Source organism: Lepisosteus oculatus, chromosome 1 (genome assembly GCF_040954835.1).
Source record: "Lepisosteus oculatus isolate fLepOcu1 chromosome 1, fLepOcu1.hap2, whole genome shotgun sequence".
Classification (NCBI taxonomy): domain Eukaryota; kingdom Metazoa; phylum Chordata; class Actinopteri; order Semionotiformes; family Lepisosteidae; genus Lepisosteus; species Lepisosteus oculatus.
Window position 1 is genome coordinate 41,641,878 of NC_090696.1, and position 25,548 is coordinate 41,667,425.

General features: G+C 37.3%; 1 protein-coding gene across 1 annotated transcript in view; it reads left to right on the forward strand.

Moving 5' to 3' along the window:
• The window catches only part of acox3 (acyl-CoA oxidase 3, pristanoyl), a 43,068-nt gene extending 22,701 nt beyond the window's left edge, over positions 1 to 20,367 (forward strand). Inside the window, exons 14-18 of the mRNA XM_015344930.2 lie at positions 5,304 to 5,419; positions 10,866 to 11,040; positions 11,395 to 11,462; positions 11,972 to 12,058; positions 19,448 to 20,367. Of these exons, the coding sequence (XP_015200416.1) occupies positions 5,304 to 5,419; positions 10,866 to 11,040; positions 11,395 to 11,462; positions 11,972 to 12,058; positions 19,448 to 19,567 (566 nt within the window). The 3' untranslated portion in view covers positions 19,568 to 20,367. The remainder of the gene's footprint in view (positions 1 to 5,303; positions 5,420 to 10,865; positions 11,041 to 11,394; positions 11,463 to 11,971; positions 12,059 to 19,447) is intronic.
• The last annotated feature ends 5,181 nt before the right edge of the window (positions 20,368 to 25,548 follow it).

Consider the following 25,548-nt stretch of genomic DNA (forward strand, 5'->3'; position numbering starts at 1 on the left):
TTTTTGTCTGTTAGTGAAAAAGACGATTGTGTTAAGAAGAATGACTTGTAAACTTTGTTCATAATATTGTTAATTTTAACATAATAAAGTACCTATGCTACTTTGTGGATAAGTCTCAACCCTTATCCAATACATTTGTGGGTTTCTGAGCTAAATTTGTGGGGAGGCTAGATGATTGGATTTCCTATGCAAACTTTATCTTGCTGATTCTTAAAATATTCTACTAGTTATTCTAGCATTTTCTTCATTCATACATTTTTATTTCTGAGAAAATTCGTCTTTAAAGCAGATGCCACCCACACTCACTTCTGAGATTATCATAAAAGCTAGGAGTGCTCCGGTTTGCAGTTGAGAATGCAGAACCATAAAATCTTTCCTGTCTGGTAGTGTTTTGCTTGTGTTTTTTCAGATGATGAAGATGGGAATAGACCCTCTGGCAATGCAGGTCATTTAGGTGAACCTCAGTAAAGCCTTGAAGCGAAGGCACTACACTATTAAATAATGTATTTAATATACATTGTGCACGTGACTGTTTATATTTATTGCCAATGTATGATCATTAATAATTTGAGAAGCAACACCACTGCAATGACTTCTCTCAATAGATGCACAATCACAACATTCAGGCATGTGGTTAATGCCAATACTCTGGTTTCTTCCAGGAAATGGATGGAGTAGATTGTCAGATATACTGTTAAATTGTTAAATACCAATTGCATTGGATGGGCAAAATGGCCTGCTCTTGTTAGTAACATTTTTACTGTACATTCTAAGTAGCACTTAAATATCTGTAACATCTTAGAGGATTGAAGCAGCCCTTTCAGATAAACCTGATTGGGAACAAAAGAATATTCAACCATTTTGTATATATTGCAGAACCATCAGCACTTTTCTCTAATCAGTTCCAGAATTTACATAATGTTGTGCTCAATGGACTAGAAATAATGTCTATCGTCAATGTATCAATGTTAGTTCAATGAGAATGGTGGTGTTTGAGAACAAATAAGATGTGTTTTGGTCACAGAGGTCCTAATATTGATCATGTCAGAGCTGCCCAAAAGAGATACATTATCTACTTTGGTATGTTTAAATATGATATCAATCCTTATAAATAGGAATAGAAGAGGTTTTTATTGCTTCCTAAAACTGTTTTTTTTTTGTCAGAACAAACTATGGCAAGAAGTTATGTTAATTAATACATCCAACATGTAGCAAGGTGGGGTTTGTGATAAACTCACCTCGTTGTCTTTGGGGAAAAAAATAACAAACCAAAACAGCTTTTCCCGTAAGAAGAGACAAGAGAAATGTATTTTGTGTAAAGACAGGCACTTCCAAGGTAATGACAGGGTTGTACGAAGAAATATAAACCTTGGATAGAGCTCTTCCACAGATGTGAAACATCTGTTGTACTTATTAACATCATACCACAGATGGTGAGTCACTGCTATTGCTTAGCGAAGGGTATTGTGCTGATCTGAGGAGTGTTTGATATTTGTAAGTTAATGTGTTGATCTCCTCAAGTATAATAGTTCATTCTTTGTAGTAATAATAATAATAATTCATTGTATTTGTATGGTTCCTTTCATCCCCGTTGATCCCAAAGCACTTCACGATAAGTAGGAGATCAGTACTGCTCTGTGCAGTACTGATCTTGGACCACAGATGATAAATTCAGGCATTCTTTGAAAGAGAGATCAATTTACAATAGTAAGTCTTAACTGAAAAAAAAAACAAGGTATAATGAAGCAATGGATGAGCCAGCACAGTGGTGTGGCCATTAGCACTGCTGCTCCACAGGTTTTTGGTCCTATATTTAATTCTAGGCTAGGGAGGCTTCTGTAAGGAGTTTGCATGCTCTCTCTGTGTTCACCTAGTTTACGTCCAATTGCTCCAGTTTCCTCCCATCTTCCAAAGACATGCCGGCCAGTTTGACTGGCATGTTTACAGTAAATCATCATTGTGCGTTGTGCAATGGGCTTGCGACCCCTCAAAGATGCAGCTTGTGTTTACCAGCTTAGGCTTTGGACAAAGAGTCTTTGGGCCATGGAAGACTGTAATGTGATGTTTAATGTAGCTGTTCAGGAAGGTGTCATTTCTTTGTTGTTATTTTCTAGTATTAGTTAAGAGAGACACTGTTTTGGAGAACATACACTAGCTTATTTTTGTCAAGTTTGCTTTATTGAAGTGTTTTTTTCTGTTTCCCTGTTGTTTCCTACTGTATGTACTCGTATAGCCGTTCACTGCACTGCAGCTGTGGTTGATCTCTCCACACATGCTAATGTAAATCAGCACATGGGATGGGGCAGGGGCTGATTTTTGGGATGTTTGTGTTGTTTGTACTTTGCCCTTTCGGCCTTCAGCTCCTTCAAATACACAGCGGTAGAATGCAGTTTGTAGTGGAGTGACCTTTGCAGTGAGCGTTTATCTTCTCCCACATCTGTAATTTAAACTGAACATAAAAAGTGATACAGTATTTTGCATTCAGTTCAGTCCAAAACATCCACTCAGATATGCATATTTATTTAAATATTTTCATGGCACTAAAAGTCAATATGAGATTAGCACAATGTCAAAAAGTGAATACAATCAAGAGGCACCTTTGAGCAGTTTTGCTCTGAAGGTTAACATGTCTCTGTTGCACCAAGGGCTAACCACCTTAACTGCAATAGTTCTGAGCGGGCTTCCGCTTTATTCGTAACAGCTGTGTTATTGGTTGGAAGTCAGTGATGAAAATATAAACAGTAGGCAATGAGACAAAACTATTCTCGTAATGTTACAAAAATATGCTTCCAGTACTGCAAAAAGAGTGTAATTCCATCACGTCAGCCTCATCATTCACTTTGTTCAATTGACCACATGTTTATTGTTTAAAGAAGTGAAGAATGAAAGGACGTAATTTCCTTATTGATCATTTGAGAATCATCTTTGCCAGAATACCATGTAAACTCTTCAATTTGCAGTAGATGTGTTCTTGACCAAAGCAGTCTGCAAAATAAATTACTTAAATATTATCAAATTACTCCATTCGCCCAATAAATAAAAGCTTGAGTCAATGTAGACTGAGTTTAGATGTGTTCAGTATTTTTAGCATGTTTTAACATAGTCGACAGGAGAAAGCCAGGCTTTGTAATTTTTCCTCTTTCTTATCTCATTATAAACTGAAGTATAAACTGTAATTAAACAGAATGAACACTAACGATAGAATAATTTCTCTCCCATAAAGCACAAAACATACAAAATAGGCACTCAACCATCCACATTTCCATGCTATAATATCTTTGCTGACTGCCCTATCTTTCTTACACCCAAAGAAGGCTCCATAGCTGAAATGTTGTGTTTTCTCTCTTTTCTTTTCAGCGTGGAATAAACCTATTACTTGTTCCTTTGCATCCTGTGCATGCTGATGCAGCTACCCCACAATAAATAATGAATACAGTGCAGTCTGTAAGTATTTGGACAGTGACACAGTTTTTGTTGTTTTGGCTCTGTACTCCAGCACATTGGATTTGAAATGAAACAGTAACTACAAGTATAGGGTTAAAGTGCAGAATGTCAGCTTTAATGCAAGGGTATTTACGTCTATATTGGCTGAACCATATAGGAATCACAGCCCTTTTTATACATAGTCCTCCCATTTTAGGGGACCAAAAGTAATTGGACAATTGGCTGCCCAGTGACAACAATGATGTTGTTGCATCATTAGTACATGCACAAGAGAGCTAACAAAAAGTCTAGAGTTGATTCTAGATGTGACATTTGCATGTTGCTGTTGTCTTTCAACATGAGGACCAAAGAAGTGTTAATGCCATTAAGGCGGGCCGTCATGAGGCTGAAAAATCAGAATAAACCAATTAGAGATGTAGCCAAAACATTAGGTGTGTCAAAATCAACTGTTTAGTAGATTGTTCAGAAGGAAGAATGTACTGGTGAGCTGACCAATAGCAAATGACCTGGCAGACCACAGTAGTGGATGACCAAAGAATACTTTCAATCGTGAAGAAAAACCCCTTTTCGACTGCTGAACAGATCAAGAACACTCTCCAGGATGTAGGCATAGATGTGTCAAAGACCACCATAGAGAGAAGAATACACCAGCATAACCTCAGAGGGTTCACCATCATATGCAAACCACTGGTAAGCCTCAAGAACAGAAAGGCCAGGTTACAGTTTGCTAAAAAGAATGTAAAAAAGCCTGTAAAGTTCTGTGACCAAGTCTTATGAACAGATGAGACAAAGATTAACCTGTACTAGAGTGATGTAAAGAGGAAAGTGTGGAGAAAAAAGGAACTGCTCATGATCCAAAGCATACCACCTCATCTGTGAAACATGGTGAGGTGGTGTCATGGCTTGGGCATGTATAGCTGCCAGTGGAATCGACTCACTTGTCTTTATTGATGATGTGACTGCAGATGGCAGCAGCAGGATGAATTCTGAAGTGTACAAGAAGCCTCTTATCTGCTCTGATCCAACCAAATGCTTTCAAACTCATTGGACGGCGCTTCATCTTGCAGCAGGACAATGACCCCAAACATACTGCTAACGCAACTATGGAGTTTTTCAGGGCCAAAAACTGGAATGTTTTTGACTGACCAAGTCAGTCACCCGACCTGAATCCCATTGAGCATGCATTTCACTTACTGAAGACAAGACTGAAAGCAAAAAGCTGCCGAAACAAGCAGGAACTAACAATGGTTGAATTACAGGCCTGGCAGAGCATCACCCGGGAAGATACCCAACGTTTGGTGATGTCTATGGGTCGCAAACTTCAGGCAGTCATCGATTTGCAAAGGATTTGCAAACTGCCAAATTTTATTTAAGGTTATGTTAATGTGTCCAATTACTTTTGGTCCCATGAAATGGGGGGACTATGTATAAAAAGGGCTGTGATTCCTATATGGTTCACTCAATATAGACATAAATACCCTGGAGTTAAAGCTGACATTCTGCATTTTAACCTCATATGCATTGTTTTATTTCAAATCCAATGTGCTGGAGTACAGAGCCAAAACAGCAAAAATTGTGTCTGTCCAGATACTTATGAACTGCACTGTATTTTCAATAATGTGTGTACACGAGACTCCCAGTTGGGCCATCTGTGTCAGTAGATTTTGAGGTCCACCAACAGGCCTTTCTGAAGGTTACAACAATTCTGCTTATTTGGCACATTTGCAGCATGTCTGTTATAGCTAAACATAATTTCAGAAGTTTCATATTAGTTTTGTGTGAGGTTGTCCTTGTATTTTAAGTAAAATATGCACACTATTTACACAGCTTATTCTCACTGTTTGCCATTTCTTCCCCAGTTCCACTGGCAGCTTACAAGTGGTTGGTTTGCTTTCTTCTACGAGAAAGTTACCACAAACTCAAAGAAGAGAAGGCATCTGGGAAAACAGATTTTGAGGCAAGAAACAATAGCCAGGTAAATTATCCCCTATCCTCATCTCCGTTATTGAGATGATACTGTAAGTTATGCTTGGGGCACCGACATTATGTGAGGCCTTTTGTTTTATGAGCTTGCTTACAGATTTGTATGTCTTATGGGTGCAATTAAGAACCTAGTAGAATCCTGAACAAATGTGTAAATGCTTTAGGCATTCATCCTCCCTCTACAGCTCCAGTTTTTCTATTTCTTTTTTTTAAATTAGTGATCTGCTCCCTGAAGGTAAGGCTGCAAGAAGAGCAGATGTTTGTAATGGATTGTGTGCTTGTTCTCTTTAAATCATTCTTGAAAACCTAATCCTTTCCTTTCAATGAACAGTTCCCCAATTGTCATTTTTAATGTATCAGTAGAAATAATCTTTCCTTTTTTTCTCCTGTTATAACTTAACACAATTGTTTATAGTTAGATTAAAACATGTTCCACTGAAGAATATGGAATGTAACATACATGTTATTAAAGAATAGTTATCTTAATTCTGTCTATCACTATGTCTGGCTATGCATCGGTTTGTTGTTCAAATTAAACACTTTCAGTTTAGGAAGTATTCTTACCACAGTTTATTTTAAATATATTTTTTGAAATACAAGTTCATAATTTCTCCTTACTGGTGACAAAAGTGCAAAATATTTTCATTGTCTAATAAGAGCATTGTCTGGAGGTTTCTGGAACAATTTAAAGGAAAAGGGATGTTCATTTTTTTCTGTGTTTTGTGAGTGTTTAACAGCTGTTGTTTCCTGAAAGGATATTTCTCCCAGGCCTAATCAAAATACAGAAAACTTACCCATTACCTCGTTTTTGAAAAATAATATTTTCAAGGAGGTTATAAGCTCTTTCAGAAAATAAGCACCCTTTGTTTTTGTGCTCTTCTGTGAAGGTCTTTTTTGACACATGGGTTTCCATGGCTCCCAGCTCGAATAAGAGGTTTCGTATAACATAATTTCTAATGGACAGATGTACCATAAGTCAGTTGTGTAGATGAACACCAGGTAGACTAAGTGCAATTTCATGTTGTCTGTTAAAGAACATGTTGGTAACTGCAACTAAACTATAGTTTGTTTTAAAAAAATGTGAGAATATACTGTAGGGCGGCACAGTGGTTAGCATTGTTCTCTCGCATCACTGGTACCTTGGGTTCAGTTCTGGGTCTGAGATAGTATCTGTGCCAAGTTTGTATGGTTTTCCCCCTGTTGCCTTGTGTTTCCCCACAGTCCAAAGCCGTTCTGGTAAGTTCATTTGCTTCTATGAAAATTGGTCCTGGTGTAAATGTGTGTATCTCTGTGTATTTTTCTGTCCTGCGATAGACTGGTGTGCCATCTGGGGTGTACCCTGCCTTGTGCCCTTTGCCTGTCAGGATAGACTCTGGCTCCCGTGCAATCCTGAAATGGATGAAGTGGTTACAAAATGGATAGATGTTTGAAAAATTTCAGCCATTAATGTGATATTTTTTGTTGTACCGTACAAATATAATGGACATTCACAAAATGACATTAGCTAGTCAGTGCTATTCAAATGACAAGAAAGACTGATTAGTCATTTCAGTTTCAGATTTATGGTAATGTTCAATATGTTCATGTATCCTTAACAAAACAGCTGTCCTCTTCCAAAAATAATTAAACTAATGATTTTAAATACGACAGCTTGTGGAACAGTTCTCGGTATGCAAATTGATATTATATATTAAAAGTAACCAGGAATGTCTAAATTATGTTTTAATTGGAATTGAGAATGATACTTAAAAGGAACATTTCAACGGAAAAAAATTATTGATCTGTATTATTAATTAATATGTGACACTATTAAAAGCTAAAGTCTATTTTGGTTGCATTCCAGGGATGGTTAGCAGAAAAATATAGGAAGTACTGCAGTGCAGCTGCAGGAACACTCTGTGATGTTTCTCACATTTGTTACTGATAAGTTTTCATTGTATTGCATACAGAACAAAAATCCATCTGATGTGTGAAGAGAAACATGTGGTTTAAAAGATAGATAATCTTTTAATGAGGTTGGAATTGATCCCAGTTGATGACAGCCGTATGGTTGATGTCAACTTTAAGAGTAAAAAAAGTATTACGGGAAATCAAAGATAAAGCAATTATTCATTTCCCTTATTGAGATGTTTGTAAAGGAAAGACACCATTTTAGTTTTCCAAAATGCATTAAATAAAATACAGTATAATACAATAAAAAGGTTTGTTAAAAGTCTGCCATTTAAATCTTTATATTTTAAGGTATGAACTAACAATTTAAAAGGAAGGACCCTATTTCCACACAGGACTAAATCCAAATGCTATATACACAGATTGAGATTAGTTTCTCCCAAAGGCAGAAATCACAATTAATCACAATCACAGTTGATCATATCTTGATCAACAACAAATGGAGATGATTCATGACAAATGTCCATATCGGAAAAGGTACCAATGTCATGTGACAATAATTTTGTAAAAAGTACTGTATAGTAACAAAATACTGCAGATACAGATCGATTAATGTAATACACGGTATAATATCCAAATACTTAAAAATTCAATGGCACAATTATGCCTTGAGGGAAAAATGTATTGTTGAAATGTTGAAATTCCAGAAAATAAGGAATTTCTTTTAAAATATGTCTTAAATTGCCCCCCTGGCAGTGAATAAAGTATTTTGAATTGAATGTTGCATATAAACCATGGAGACAATCCTTAACTTCAAAAGGCAAACACCCAAAAGAATGGCTTAGTCAGATAATATGAGAATCTCTCCAGAAAAGAAAAGGCTTAAAAGATCAAATAAATTCTACAAAGTTTCAAACACTAAAACTAACAATATGGTGAAGTAAATACATTTTCCCAAAGTCGGTCAGAGAAACAGAAGGAATACATGGGTGGTCATGAAACTGTAACAACAGCAGCAAAACACAAGATTGGTAAATCATGGGATGATTACTGTGTGTGTGTGAATTTACAAAGAACGTCAGAGGATTAAGATGTAGAAATAAACCACCTGTTAGAGTCAAGGGTAATAGGCTTCTAACCACATTCTGGGGATAGATGAGGAGGAATACAGAACTCTTTAAAGAAACACTGAATAGATGTGACCTGCCACCCAACATATTGCATCCAGAAACTGGAGGAGAAATATCGATGTTAATGCCCTCTTCTAACAAAGCAAGAGCTATTACAGCCTCAGTAACAGCAAGCTTCCAAGGACAAACTCCCTGACAGAAAAAAAATGTGTATGTATGCCCCAAAAGTACATTTTATTTGTCTTTGTAAAGATATAGAAACACCTCCCAGCAATGTAATTTTAAGAGATTACCTTGCTGCCCATTTCTAGCATAATGTTCTCGAAATTGGTACAAGCCATAATATTACCTCTAACATTACTGGAATAACAAAATCAAAACTGTTAATCAAGTCCACCAAACTCTTTTTACAATCATTTGCAATGCTTTGCTGCAGTAGCTTTAAGGTCTTACTGATCATTGGGGTGTTCAGGCTCCAGTGTTTTCTTCAGAATGCAAAATGCATGCTGAATTGTATTTAAATGCAGGGATTGACTTGGCCTGTCTTAAGAATTTCCACTTTATTCTCCTGATGAAATCCATAGTTGCATCCTGTTACCAGGACAAATACTGGTTGATTCAGCTGCTCCTACTTCTGTGCAATTGTGCTTTCATTTGCAAGATCCAATCTGTTACCAACTGGTGCCCCTGCTCCAGGGGACGTCACATCTATAATTTTAAAAGTACAGTCCTGACGCTACTTCCCTATATACAGTAACTCATGTGTTAGCATTCTTTATTGTTCCCCTGTACTATGAGTTAAGTTATGAGTCAGCCTAAATGTCTACATTTTTCTACTTCAGTACCATCCTTTAATACTTAAAACATATTACATTGCATTCGTCAATGTTAAACTCTTTAGGTGTCAGCCTAAGCCTGCGTTTTGACTTTTATCTTTTGTGTTGTGGAAGATATATTATATTTCTTACTTACATTTAAGGGAACTCCTCTTAGCAGTACCTCTGACCTCTAAACAATTGACCAGATATTAATTTATGTGGATGTTCATTATTTGATTTCCTGTTGTTTTCAGTGAGAATTTGTTTTGTAAAGTGTCACTTTGTTATTGGAGTGTTTGGTGACTGTTTTACCTTCTCAATGAAAATGAGGATGAGAAGGAGTGAATTATGGAGGACAAGGCATGAGTGAACAGAAGGAATCAGATGATGAAGTAAAGGAAGAAAAGTGGAAACAGCAGGGCTTACGTAAACATTAAATAAACTGAAAAATGGAAAGAAGAATGTATTGAGTAGAGAAGGAAAGAAACAGAGATGAAAGAATAGTCAGAGCACATAAGAGTGGTGACAAAGGGAGAAGAAAGAGTCATTCTGGAAAAGATTATGTCTAATGTGCAATATATACTAATGCATAACTAAATACAGAACAAAAATAACACACATACCTGAAGGATTTTTTTATTTATTTTTATTTGTAGTATTAAACTTTGCTTGCTCCTTCACAGTTCAAAAACAGTATTGTTGTACTCCCTACTCTAACCCACATTACCAGTAAGGTCCAAAAGCAATTATGGAGATGGTTGAGGTGGTTATAACAGACCTTGAAGGATATGATGACCCTCTGTCCTCCTGGTCATGCCAGTAGCAACCAGGTGATATGCCAATAGCAACTCTTGCCGATAACAATAATTTATTTTTTTATTGTTATTTAACCAGATTTCTTACTTATTTTGATAATCTCAAAACAGAAACAGAACATGCGGTGCTTTTATTAAATCACTTAATTTGAGCTCAATATTTTTTACACCAAGGAATAATGCTGCAAGAGAAATCAACAAACCAATCTGCTTACATACTGTAAGCTGTAACTGTTTGTTCATTGTCTTCAGGTACAGTATATGCCCAATAAGACATTAATGTAAGACTGTTGTGTTTTCATTGTGTTTCATCAAATATATTTATAAAACTATGAAGGACATTTTATTTTACCCATTAGACAATTATTTTACTGTTTTCATATACTTATCAAGAATTCACTAAAAATAATTTGAGGAAAAATCGAAAATTGAGGAGGCACAGTTTCATCGACAAAGTGATCGGTTTCCGGAAAACCCAGTTGGTGGAAAAGGTGTTGCGTATAGGAATTAAATTTAGCATGAATAACCAAAAAGATGGTGGTCGTTGTGTTGTATAAAAACAAAGATTGTTTTCCATTCGAGAAGTAAAACAAAGTTGTTTGTTTGCATTTATAATGATAGCATTGGAAGGAGGTAATAAATAGTAGCTTGGTAGAGATTTAGAGCAGACCACAAAATAATTTAATGAAGCCTAAAGACAAGGATATTAATACAATTACAATGTTTAAAAACTAAGTGCAAACAATTGTTTCTGAAATCTAGTTATTTTCTTTCTTTTACCCTAGGTCTATTACTGTCGCTCTCTGGCGATTGTCTATATAGAGCACACTGTGCTACAGAGATTCCATGATTTCACACATGATCCTGCTACTCCAGCCAGCCTGCAACCTGTGTTGAAGAACCTCAGTGGATTGTATGGCCTGTGGACACTCAGCAATCATATGGCAATCTTATATCAAGGTGCTGGTCATGCTTTCTTTTTACAAACGCCAAACTGAATTTTAGGCAGTTTGACAAGTGGGGCAACTTGGTATAATAGATGGGTTACAATGTTACAAATATTGATTGCTTGTTTTAAAACGTTTTACGATTGTGTCAAAATGAACAAGCTCGCTCTAGTCTGCAAATGTTATAATTCAGAAGCAGCACATCATGTTTTTTATAATCATTATCTACAGAACAGAGAAATACGCTATTAAGATGGAGCTCCATTATTCAGGACAGAAAACATTTGGATTTCTGAAGGACTTTGTCTTCATTCAATTATTCTGCCATTTTTACTTCTTTTGAATTTGTTTTTGGTTCTTTAATTAGGTGGATACTTATCCAGAAAGCAGCATGCTGACATGATTCAAAATGCTATTCTTAGGCTCTGCTCACAGGTAATTGCCTGACTATTTATTGTTTGTTGTCTTGTTTATTGGGATTTATGGAGGGCCTGAAAAGTTGAACTTGTCAGTTTGATTTTAATCCACCCCATTGTAAATATTTAAATATTTTGTATTTGCTTAAATTCACTGCATGTGCAAGCATTTTTATGTGTTCATGAAGTTTTTTTAACACAGTAGAAATCAGGTTTAGATTGAGCGTGATGATTCAGTAGAATTTAATATGTAATTGTGCTTTGTGGGTAGCACTTACTGTAGGTTTTCTATAGCTGTGGGATTAGCAGTTGTTCCGCACCCCACAGCACAGTTTACTTGTCTCATTTCTTCGTTGTAATAATAATTGTATTAGTAGTAAATTGGAATAGAGGCACCTTTCATATTAAAGACACCCCAAAGCTAGGTACATAAGGGCAACAGTATTCACTCACTGCTAATGTAATTTTAGAATTCTTGTGTGCTTTTGTGGTGCAGTAGCTCTGACTTCATATTTGTCTCTGTAATAGCTGAAGGATGAGGCTGTGGCTCTGGTCGATGTCTTTGCTCCCCCTGACTTCATCCTGAACTCACCCATTGGCAAAGCAGATGGTGAGGTAAGGGACAAACCATGAAGCAAATTATTGCTTAATGTTCTCATAAACCTTTTGCAGTAAAGAAAATATATATTTTAAAGACATTTCAATAATAAAACGTTTACTCTGATGACTAAGGTGCCATTTACAGTATTTGAGAATTATTGCTGCTTTAATTTGCCTGACACCTTAAATATTTAGGTATTTAATATTAATATTTAAATTTAGGATTATAACTAAATTGAATAACTTGATATTAAATATTAAGAGAAGCTGAAGGGATTAAGAAAATTCATTTGGACATCTCATATGAAGAAGAGACCAATGTTTCTCAGTCTTTTCCTATGTGTTATGGCTAGCAATAATGCATATTTTATTTAAAACATTTGTAAAAGAGAACATTTGCTTCTTAAAATTTAGAAATTGTTCGCAAGGGCAGAGGTGTAGTTTATACTTGAAAAGTGATCAGGCTTAACAAGTGACACATTTCTTGGCTGCAACCCAGTAAAGTCTGGCAGCCTCTTCTTGTCACGAACACGGACTAAGATCCGTGTCAGGTCTTGTAGTAGACCCTATGCGATGCGGTAAGAGCTGGAGAAAACAGGAGGTGTGGTAAAAGGAAACACACAGGGGTTTAATAGTGCACAAAATAATAGTGACAGCCCGTTAGACAGTGAGCAGGGGAGACAATGAACGGCATCCAAATCCAAACGGGTCCAAAGACAGGTCAGGCCACAGTCCGGGAGACCATCAGCGAATAATCTATCCTGGGACGCTGTAAGGTTAAAATCCCAGGGAGGGGGGAACACACGGACAGACAAAACATGTAGGTCCAAGGGTGACGGGGTGAGATCCTCCAGACCCCGGGCTCAGGAAGTGGGAGGTGTCAGGGATGAGGCCTATGCCTTCAGGAGACGGACGTAGGGTTTCCTGGTGCCAGGTGGGTCTTGTGACATCCTTACCCTAATGATGAGCCCCGAGGACTGGAGGAGCTAGTCTTTAAATAATACACATAACAAGGTACACCTGGGGAGCTTAATCACAAGAACAATAACAGGAGTAGTGGAGCGCCCTCTAGGGAGGGATGTCAGGCGTGACACTTCTAGTGACCAATATCACGTTTAATAGCATATCATATCAAATATCTCATATTTAATATCTAATCTTTAACTTTTTAGTAAGAATTATCATGTTCATCAACCCATCATTGCAGTAAGTCTTATAAGCACATGATTTGTTGGTAAATATTAAAAATCATTTTTCATTGAATGTTTGCTAGATACCTAATAGTTGATTATATTGACAATTACTTATCATTCAATTTTTACAAAGGTTGTTAGGACATTTTTTAAGATTATTTGATGTATTTTTTGTGTGAATCTACCATGGTTTTGTTTTTACTTGTAATTGTTTTCATTTGATATCAGAAGAAATTTTGGCATCTCCTGATGTCCCTTAAATGTTTCAAGAAATCAAAAACCACTATAAAACATGTGGCAAACATTTTTCTCCTTAATTGGAATTCATGCTAATTACTGATTCTGCCTTTACTTATTGCTAGTCAATATTTTTTACAAATACAATTTCAAGAAGATTTCAGGCAGAATGATTAAGAAGGGCTTTCATAAGTATAAAAAACAGAAGAATGTTTAAAAAAGACAGACACATACCACTATTTCCTCATATCCTCTAGAGGACTGACACACAATGGATTGTTTGCTGAAATTACTCTGACACACAACTTTTGTACATATTTTCACAATTTAGTCTCTTGAACTTATTTGTGACTTCTCATCGTACACAACCTCAAAAAACACATCTAATTTTCATAGTTTAGTTAAATTGTTCAGATAAACCATTTGTTCTAAAGCTTATTATAGCTTCTGTACTTACACTACCTTCAAAACGTTTGGTGTACCATGACTGTTAAATAATTCTGCTATTTTGTGGTTCCACCAGTAGTCAGTCAAAAGGCTAAGGACTAATTATGTAGATCAGCACCGCTTGGATTTTCAGAAAGAAAATTCAGCAGATATCCATCTGTCCATCTAATAACAGCTTTATACAATACAGAGTTGCAGGAGATCCAATCCCGGCAAGAGAGGGCGGATGAGATGCAAACACAGATATGCACACACTCACAACAGGGCGAGTTATCACAGAAGCCAATTAACCTACCAGTATATTTTGGAATGTGGGAGCAAACTGGAGCACCCAGAGGAGACCCATTCAAACACAGAGAGAACAGATGCTGTAGCACCACAGGTTCAGAACCAATCCCAGGGCTCCATGGATTTGGAAAATCATGCTTTATTAACATTACGTACTGTATGACACACTTTTACAAGTGTTATATGTTTCTTAAGAATAATGATAAGCTGAGTATGGATGTCATGCACATATTGTAGAATCTGTTTGGTTAAAAGATATTTCATTAAAAAACATAAATTCATGCTATTTAAATCTATATGTACTCATTAGTACATCGTGAAAGAATTTAAAAAGAGCAGTTTTATGATCACTGAGGGACATGTTTCAGATTAATTACTGAAACCACAGATGGGTCGTATTGTTTTATGTACAGCTGTGATAGATTCCATAGGAATTTCAAATGAGGTATGGAGATCTGTTTTGTAATAATTTGTGCCCTGGTGTTAAATGAAACAGGTTTATGGCCAATACAACATAAACATATGTTGACAATTAAAAATTTTAAAGTGAAATATTTTAATGCTTAGAATAAATTCTGAGAAATGTTTATAGAACAGACGTATGTATTTCTTCTTTGTCTAAAATATTGCTAAATTGGTCAATTGTTTTGCATCCTTATTTTCCATTACTATTTCAAAAGTCTAGTTTGAATCATGAGAAGTGTTACTCATTGTTTCGGTATTTATTTTTTGGCATGTGACTTCGCTTTAAACTTGTCTATGACCAATGCTCATTTTCAGTTAAAAACTAACATGTGCTAATCACAAAATAAGACCAGCTGCTCTCCATTTCACATCTCAGGCACCTATCCCTCAGTCGAAGTTTATAGGTGACACTTATCATTAATCCAAGACCCAATTAACTTGCTTTTCAGTCCTGCATGTTACCAACTCATACTGCATGTGTATTTGCTCATTTATGTTCACCAAAAAATGAGACTTCCGGACAATATTATCTTGAACGGGTTGAAAATGTAGGAAATGTACTGTAAACACAACTGCAATATTTTAATACGTTGTGATTAATAATGATAAAAAAACATCTATACCCCAGAAGGGTCTAGTAAAGATGTAGTGATTTCTAATATCCTTTAAAAAGAAGGTATGTTGTTGTAAAATAAACAGGGAAAACACAAACACTAATTCATCCAAAACCATTTGTCCGAACCATGGTGTATCACAGGTGCTCTCCACACCAACCTGACAAGGCTGAGGATGATAGGTGGTACTGTATACAGTGTGTATATTGAGTGCCATTTCAGTTTTTTGCAGATGAGGATTATAGAACCAATATGAAGAAATCTGTTGTGCAGCTCTATACCATTATACTCTCTTCCTTGCAGTACTGCTGTCAGTCTCTTCCACTCAATAATTTTATTACAGAGATTTATAAGTGAGCTCCTAATAGAACTCCCAAAAGTGCGAATCCTGCCATAGGGGAAGTAAAGAAAGACAGTTTTACCGGTCAGTAGATCACCAGACCAATAATCTCCAGGATACTTGTAGAGTGTAAGGGAATTTAAAGATGCCCTTAAATAGAAACCATAATTGAGGTTTTTACTAGTGTTAAATGCTATTTTTAAAGCCACTATGTATAATATTTTTAATATAATTAAACGCTGGAAGGACTTGATTCTTGAATCTTGAATCGTGATTAATTCACATCGGATAGAAGATACTAAAAAAATATTAGAATCCTCTGACAGCAGGGAATATTTCTAAAGACTGTTGCCTTGTCGGCCTGCCGGTAAGGTTATAATAATAATAATAATAATAATAATAATAATTATAATAATTATAATAAAAATAAATTTTGTTTTATATAGCCCCTTTAAAGGTGGCTTCTCAAAGCGCTTTACAGGATGACAACAACAATAAATAAGAACAATACACAAGATAAAACACAATTACAATATACAGAGGAGACCGTGGATGGTGGTACTTAGAAAAGCAGAAGGGTGAAGAATGGAATCAGTTAAGTAAAGGCTTTTCTGAAGAAGAGGGTTTTTAGTCTGGATTTGAAGGAGTTTAGAGAAGGTGACTCTCTGATATCCTTGGGGAGAGAGTTCCAGAGCTTGGGGGCATAACAGGAGAAGGCCCTGTCACCTATACAGTACAATGTAGACGGGCTTGGGGGACAGTAAGGAGCGTAGAATAAGAAGAGCAAAGGTTGCGAGGTTGGGAGTAGGGCAATAATGGTTCAGACAGGTACTGAGATGCCAAGCCATGTAGAACCTTATAGGTGAGCATGAGGAATTTAAAGTCTACACGGAATTTGACCGGAAGCCAGTGCAAGCCAGTGAACACTTGCACTAGAACTGGTCAGGATTCTGGTTGCTGAATTTTGGACATACTGCAGTTTGCTCAGAGAAGATTTAGATACCCCAGCAAGTAGAGCATTACAGTAGTCAATTCGAGAGAACACAAATGTGTTAATCAGCTTTTCAGCCACAGTTAGTGATAGCATAGGGCATAGTCTAGCGTTATTTCTGAGGTGAAAAAAAAGATGTTTTGACAGTATGCTGCACATGTGGGTTGAATGTTAAGCCAGAATCAAATATAACCCCAAGGTTTTTCAATTTTGATTGAAGCTCAAGTACAGAAACATCTACAGATAGGGTTACAGGACTGGCTTTACGAAATTGATGGGGGGTGCCAATAAGCATGACTTCAGTATTGTCACAGTTAAGATAAAGGAAGTTTTGAGTCATCCAAATTTTTATGTCAGAAATGCAATTAGATAGAATTGAGACAGCCACATCAGTGTCAGGTAAGGGCAGGCCAGCCCAGTGGCATCAACTGAGTTGAGGGGCTACGACTGCTACTCCCCCAAAGTGACTAGCTAGGGAGCCAGAGGTGTGGTTTGGTGCGTCTGGGTAACCGTGAGTGAGGGGCTCATCGAAGGAAGGAAACCTCAGGATGATCATATGTGTACCTCGTGTCCTGGTTGCCCCAATGTACATGGAAAAAAGAGAAAATGAGCAAAACGTTCCCCAGCAGTCTTTGAGAGGCATGTCTGGAGAAATGGATAGCCTGTTTCATGGCCATAATGGTAGCTACAACCCCCTAGAGTCACAATACATATTTACGTACGTACAGTTGCATGTATTTTATGCAGAATTATATTTATGATTTATATCACTGAACATATGCATACCTTTAGTCATGGCATGTCAGGGTTTAACTCTTATTCTCCTAGAACAGTATGTTATGCCTCATTTTTGTATATTATTTGTGCTTTTGTACAGAGTTTTGGGTTTCTTTAATGTCACTCATGAACAGAATTGTAGTAGTGGCAAAAGAAGAAGCTTGTAATTCCAAATTATAGCCCTCATGAGGCTGTTTGGTTCAGTGTGACCTTGTACTTACTCTGTCTAAAAACTGCTGATTCTGATTGCTGATCCTGTGATTTTGCAGGTAGTAATCATGGGGAGAGTGTTTAGGATGTAATTCCAGAACTACTCAGTTATTGGACAGTTCCATTTCATTCTTAAACAGTATATAATTATCAATGGTATTGCCAGAACAGTTTTTAATAATTCTGAGATAGAGTATGCCTAGCTCCATACGACAAAAGCCTTTTATTAGGGCAGTCTGTGGAGTTTTATTTTTACATTTTTGGAAAATGACAAGGCATTTCCCCATATATTTAGCCAATATGTGGTACACCAAAATATCTCACCCATGTATTAAATAGCGTTGTGATGTCTTTCTCAACTGATGACATAACTTTAGATATTTTAGATACAGCTCTGCGTAGACCTTCAAAACTATCTGAGATCAGGGGTGAATTAGATGTGCATAATCCCCAAGCTGGTAGCTAGTGATGGGTCCTTTTAAATGGGAGGTCAGTTTTAAGATAGACAATATCGTTCTTCCAAATTCTTAAAGGAGGAAAGGTCTCTAAACCCAAAAATATTGTTCAGATGAGAAATGTTCTTCCTGTTCGCAGAAGCAAATTTAAAATATTTCCCTGCAAAGGCAAAGTCTGCCATATGCCAAACAGGAAAATACTTTGATGAAGAAAGATTGCTAAAAAAAATAGAATCACTAATTCATTTTTTTTTCCCCACCCAGTTTTCATATTATCAGCTGTGTGTTTTTCTCTGCTGAGTTCACAGCCACAATCCCCCTGACCTCACACAGGCTGGAATGAGGTAGTAGACAGAGATTCTCACAACCCACGCACCTTCAAATGTCATGTCTTTTAACATATTGTAGGCCACACGGTTCTGCACTTGAGTTTCAGCACTGTTTGGAAGAGGTGGAACTCAATAACACTGCAAACCTGCAAGTTCACAATAAGCCTACAGTATTACAGTATGTTACTGAGCTTCCCTTCCTCTGAACTGAACACTTTTACCAGTTGAGTCACTCACAATTCCCCAGTATTACTTTTTAGGATATTAAGAACTACTCATAATATTAAACATGGGTGCTTTTGCATAATTTCCATTGTACCCTTTTATTTATACCAACTCATAGACTTGTGAGATGCATTGCATGTCTTGCCACTGTGGCATAAAATGCCAATTCTGCCGTGACCCAAGTTTTTGGTTTTCAGTGTTGTCCCTGTACATGTAAAGTATATAGTGCATATACGTATGAAGTTGCAGACCAAATAATGTGACCATAAAAAAACTGAAAGATGAAATAGAAACTCAGCTGCATGATAATTTCCAACATTGCATATCATGCAGAAAAAAAGATCAATTCATATTTTGGTCCAACATATAAAATCGATGTGTATATTTGTTATTTTATCCGAGAGTGACAATTAATAATTTCATTTTAATGAGACTGCTTTAAATATCATGGCTCCTTATAATTAATTTCCAATTCATTGTCCTGGGCAGCATAGTGGTGCCTTTCAGCACTGGGGCCTTGGGTTCAGTTCCTGGGGCATTATCTTTGTGGAGTTTTGATGTTCTCCCAGTGTGCACTTGGACATGCAGGTAGGTTAATTGTGCCATGCAGTGAACTGACATCCTGTCCAGGGTGTATCCCACCTTGTGCCAAGGGCTTTCCAGGACAGGTTCCGGGCCACTGTGACTCTGAACTGGATAATTATTGAAAGTGAAGTGATACGATAGGTAGTGTGCAGATTCTTCCCCAGACTCAACAACCCAAGAATCTCCATTTATCATTAACCATTCCTTAGTCTTTCAATCTAACCCTGTGGTGTGTTTTTGTTTTTCAGATTTATAAAAACCTGTGGGTTACAGTTCTTCAAGGCAGTAAGGTGCTTGAGAGACCATCATGGTGGTCAGAGTTCTGCTCCAGTAAACCTGCTGTGGGTAGCCTCAGGGCAAAGCTGTAATGCTTAGGTGACAGGCACATTTTAAAGAACCCAAAGATGATCAAAATCTACAACCTGTGACTAGACCTTGAGACACTCTGAAAAACAGGCATAGTCTTGAATCCATAGACTTTGAATTACAGAGAATTGTGAATGAGTGGGATAGCATGGTCTAGACATATTCATTAATCATGAAATGATATAACTTGGTCTATAAAGGGTTTCTGGTTTTAATTATAAAAAAGAATCTTCCCCTCAATAATATATCATGCGCCTCCTTTGCTTTCTCATGACAAATGCACAACATGTAAGCATAATATCCAAACCAACCAAGGTGTAACATTTATGTGTCTTGTATTATTTGCTGCTTGTTTAATTTTGTTTCTTTTCATCAGGCTGAATTAATTGTCTCAAAGTAATTTTATTCCACATATAATTTACCTAATGGTGCACAAGACGTTTTGCCTTTAAATGGAGCATAGTGCAAGAATGATTTTTTTTTACATTTTTACAATAAAGTTTTACCTTTTATTGTTATTGCTGACATGTAATTTCAAACATGGAAATTTCATACAATAGCTGTTGATTATTGTAGTATTTTTGCTCATTTGTCTGTAACTGTATTATCAGGATTTCTTTTAATTTCATTTGTGGGTGTATTTTTTTAATAATACAAAAATAATATTGTTTATGTAATTGCCAAAATATATTTCTGCTTTTAAAATAGTGATAATAGTTCATCCACACTAATAGAAAATCAAAAAATAATAATAGCAAATGCTAAATTGTTTAGATATATATGTTTGTAAAGTAATTTAAATATTATAATACAAATAAATATAATACAACAAAATGTGCTGTATTCATCATTATTAAAAAATAAGTTCTCAAAGCTGGTTTTCCTACTGTAACTCCTACATCAGAAAGACTACAGAAACTAAAATTATCCTGCAGCTAGGATCACACCTTTCCCCTTCTCTCAGTGACAGACTAATTTTCTTCTAAATTCTCTCAATTCATTGTAGGTTTCATTTCACACCTCTCTTCACCTATCCTGACTTCACACTACCTGATTGACCACTCTGTGTGTCCCCTGCTCCCACCCCTCACTCCTCTCTCCCAGCTTGTGTTCTCCTTCTCCATTACCTTTGCTTACTGCCCTGTCTTTCTCACACCCAAAGAAGGCTCCATGGCTGAAACGTTGAGTTTTCTTTCTTTTCTTCTCAGCATAGGATAAACCTATTAGTTGTTCCTTTGCAGCCTACGCATGCTGACGCAGCTACCCATCTGAACTATTATTAAAAATGTGTGAAATGCTTTTTTAAAGAAAATCTATTATGTGTGGTTTATTAAGATTTATATCACAAAGTAACAGTTTAGTATACTGAAGCTTTAAACATATATTTTATATTGCAATATATAGTATACAGGGAACATACTAGTAACATTGAAAATTAATAATCAAAAACATTTAATATAATCTCCCAGTCAAACAGTCTGAAATAATAATGCTGTAAATAAGATGTAGTGGGGAGCTGCATGAACACGTGTAGGCTGCAAAGGAACATGCTACAGTAGGTAAGAAAAGGAAAAGAAACACTACATTTCGCCTGTGGAGTCTTGTTCAGGTAAGTCACACACCTGAAGAAGCTCCACTGATGAAACAAAGTGTTTCTTTTCCTTAGCTTTCAGCATAGAATGAACCTTTGCCTATTCCTTATTATGGACATGGCTGAAGCAAAGACACTCTTATCCCTTGCAACCTCTGTAAAAGGGAGAGAATATCACCTGCCTGTAGGCTATAACACCTCTGTCTCTACCAGTTCTGCCAGATTTTGACCAGGGGTTGTGGGTGTTTGAAGAGGAATTCTTTGTGTTAGAGATGAGACGTTGCTTCCATAAAGGCTCCTAGTACTGTATTCCACATGCCATCTTGAGTTTTAATATGCTCAGGCCTAATGAGCCACCTTATTTAGGCTGAAGCCTGTTGCACATTGTTAGACATTTTTTGGTAAATTGAGCCAAATAATGTTTTGACTAGACAGGGATATCTCACTTTGTGATTGAAGTGTGTCCCAGATAAATGAATGCTGTGGGAATAGAGGAAATTATAACCCATTATAACCAGGGCCAAATGGGGATGGGTTTCTTGGAGAACAATTTCTTACAAGATTCACTGGGTTATTGTAATAGTGTTACTTATAGTTTTACTGTAAAATTCATTTTATTCAGAAAGGAGTTTTATTTTGTAAATGACTGTATAATGACAGAAGAAAAAACTGTACATCCATATATTCAGTGAGAGCTGTCATACTGTAGATCAAGTATTGTCAGCCTTCACTCCTCCAGCTTGGCAGCAGTAGAATTTACTGTACATCTGCCGAGATGGGCCAGACTGTGGTTCATGGCAATATTAATAAGCAAAATTGGCACAAGAAATGGGAGATCTATTACAAATGACATGGGGCATTGTCATGTGCAGTCAAAATAAGCATTTTTCAACACTTGTTGGCTAAGAGATTGAGCACTATTTTTCTTTGCTTTTTGCCTTTAGTCTGTGTACAGACAAGCAAGCATTCTGCTTTTAAACAGGATTATTTAAAGTAATTAAAACAAAGACAGAGTGCTGTGGTGAATTGGTGCTAATAAAATGTGTTATGCAAGGTATTTCTATAATACCTAAAAAGTACTATTATTAATATGAGAATAACATTCCAGTTTTCTTGCTAATACACAGAGAAATACACATATTTGCAATATGCTCTTATGTAAAGCACAGTAGTTCCACCACTAGAATTAATGCATTTTTGCAACAAATTTAAATCTAATGTGAAAATTTAGTGGTTTATAATAAGATGTTTCTTTTGGCTCTATATACTGTTCAGGTGCCAGGAAAAGAACCCTACAATCTTGGGAGACAGCAGCCAACAACATGGTTCACTATGAAACATGTCATCATCATTCTGCTACTGATTCAGTGGTTTCTGGCTTCCATTGTGGGATGGGTTAGGGAGGGTTGCCACTGGTGAAAGAGGGGAGATGGATTTTTTATTTATAAACTGAGAATATACTTTTTGTATTTTATTTGTATTGTTCGTTTTTGTTCCCATAAAACGTAAAAAATCCCTACTACCTTATATCCTTTGTCACTGACAATAACTTCTTCAAGAAATGTCTTTTGCTACTTATCTGTATGAGAAACAGAAGAGTAATTATATATTTTTTTGTCACTAAGTTCAGTATCTCCTCATGTATTGTATAACCAAAGTGTTTGGACTTGGAAAAAAACATGTTCTCTTCTTAACAGCTGACCTGGAAAAGTTTTGATTCAGGTTTTAAGACATCCCGGAATTTATTAAACAATACTGGGATATTTTATTATTTTCAGCCTCATACTGTACCTCTTGATATTCTTAGTTAAAAAGGTTATTCTTTCCCTACTTTAGACTGTAGTGTATATACTGTGGTATATTCCATATACTGTATACATTTAAAATAAAGTAATAAATGAATTATTGAATGACAGAAATAAATATATGAACAAATAAAATTAAATATTTAATTACTGTACCTATCTGCATACAACCAATTCAACATTGAGCCCTGAGCAGATACCTCTTGCCACATCCAAAACATTAAAGTGACACTGCTGTCCCCCCCACACACAGTCTCCTCAGAAAACAGGTCCTGAACCCTGGTTACGAGAGGTTCATAAAATTTAATAATAGTTCCTCATACTTATATTGCGCTTTTCTGGACACTCCACTCAATGCTCTATTCAGGTAATGGGGGCTCCCCTCAGTGGGGAGGAGAACAGAGTGATGAAGCCAATTCATAGATGGGGATTAATTAGGAGGCCGTGATTGGTAATGGCCAATGGGATAATGACCAAGGGTAACACCACTAGTCATTTTTAATGACCACAGAGAGTCAAGGATGCCGCCTTTTACAGTATAGTGTCCCCGTCACTATACTGGGGAATTAGGACCCACACCGACCAGAGGGTGAGCGCCCCCTACTGAACTCTCTATAATGTCAGCAGAAAGCTTAGTTTTTCTCTGGAGCTCTCTCATCCAGGTACTGACCAGGCTCACAGCTGCTGAGCTTCAGTAGTTTGTGAGTTGTGAGTTACAGGGTGATATGGCTGCTGGCAATTAGACATGCGTGGGCATCATAAGCCCCAGTCAAGAGAACTCAAAAGAGCATTTGAGAGGGGAAAACTGAAGGGAACACAACTTCCAGTGTTAGAACCAGGAGAGGACTCAGACTCCTGGTACTCTACACAGAGCAGTGTAGTGGAGAGAGGCCCCAGCATCATCTTCCTCACCCCCTACTCAAAACTGGATCACATTGTTCAAGAGGCCTATGACCGTCAAAGGACTGCATAGAGTTTAGCGGAAGACAAAAGATACTGTAGCAATCCGAGGTCACCGACTGGAACGGTTTTGGAGAACAGAGATTTGGAACAGGCCCTTGGGACAATGGGTTTTGGGTAACTGGTCATATAGGCTGTGAGTGTGATTCCCATGTGGAATTTAATATAATTCTAACATAATTTGAGTCATGGATTGTGCATGATGGATATTTACAGACTGTAATCAAAATTGAAATTGTCCGGCCGGTGGTTGCTCTGGTGGTTCTAAAAGATAAAAAAACATTTGGATGGCATAACCAGCTACAAAATCAAAAGTTTACTGCTTATAAGGGGCACTTTACAGTCTACACAAGACAGTTACATTATTACAGTGCCAAGACCAGAGCCACCCCCCCACCCCCCAGGAAATGGGGCATAGCTGTAGGCGTTATAGACCCAAGAGCTTGGTGCAACAGACCAGGGTGAATGGCCAGCTGCCTGCACCTCAGGTACAGTAGAGGGGCTGGCACAATGCTCTGCCAGCCTTAGGATGAATTGACCATTAAAGTCTGCCAACCAGGAACTGGGAGCAGGGGCCACCAGGATGTCACTCTCTTCTGCCTAGGAGGGGATTCCTACTGGAGAAAGGAGAAGGCGGACAGCAAGCTGGTGTCGCCCAGGGTGCAGGCAGGTGGACTGTATTGCAGGAAGGGATGAACCACCAAAGTACAGAGCTGTACGTCCAGAGCTCAGACCTCAGAGCTACGTCCAGAGGGTTTTACCAAAAAGAGGGGTCTGACCTTCCATGCTGCGCAGGAAACTCCAAACCTGGGGTGGTCTGGCCAGAGGGCAACAGGAGATGGAACAGTGCATGCCCTTAAGGCTGGGGGTCTCCTCCAAAGACCAGGCCAGGCGTGTTCTGTTGGCGATGCCTCCTGCCATAAAGTCCTCTGGGGAAGCGCCTGGATTGTACCAATTTCCCAGGAACCATCTGAACCAGGCTGGCAAAGACATCTGCTAAGGTCAGGTCCCCAGTTCAGACTCGATCTCTGGTCCCCTCTCAGCCACTGGAATTCTCTGGACTGCACAGCCATGGGTAAAAACTCCCAGACAGAGACCAAGGAAACTGGAAACCAGGAACAGGAAGGGCTCTGTTGGGAAGGTGGAGTAGTGGCTCAGGACTGAGATGTACAGTGTAAATGTCAATACTAGATCACCGAGGAGAGGCTAAGTAAGGTTTAAATACCCTCAGAGGACCTGCTGCAGTGAAAGCTCTCACTAAAGCCAAGTGTTCTGCATCAAGTGTTTCCACAGTGATCAAGGCAGAGAGAAGGCTGCCACTGCAGACCAGCGAGGGTAAGCATAGTTGTGTCCCTATGAAATATGCATCCTTGCCCAAGAGTATAACTACAGTGCCCCACCTGAGATTTAAATACACAACCTTCAAATTAGTCTGAGCCCCTAAACAATACTCTTTCAAAAGCACCACCCTCAGTTTAACTTCTCATCTACATATTTATTAATTTGGCTGATGCTTGGATCCAAAGAGTATTATCTTAGATTACAATTGTCTATATTTAAATTTATTAATTTGTCATATTTATGTGGTATGCATTTTTAATTGTGCTCTTCTGTGATCTGTCCCAAA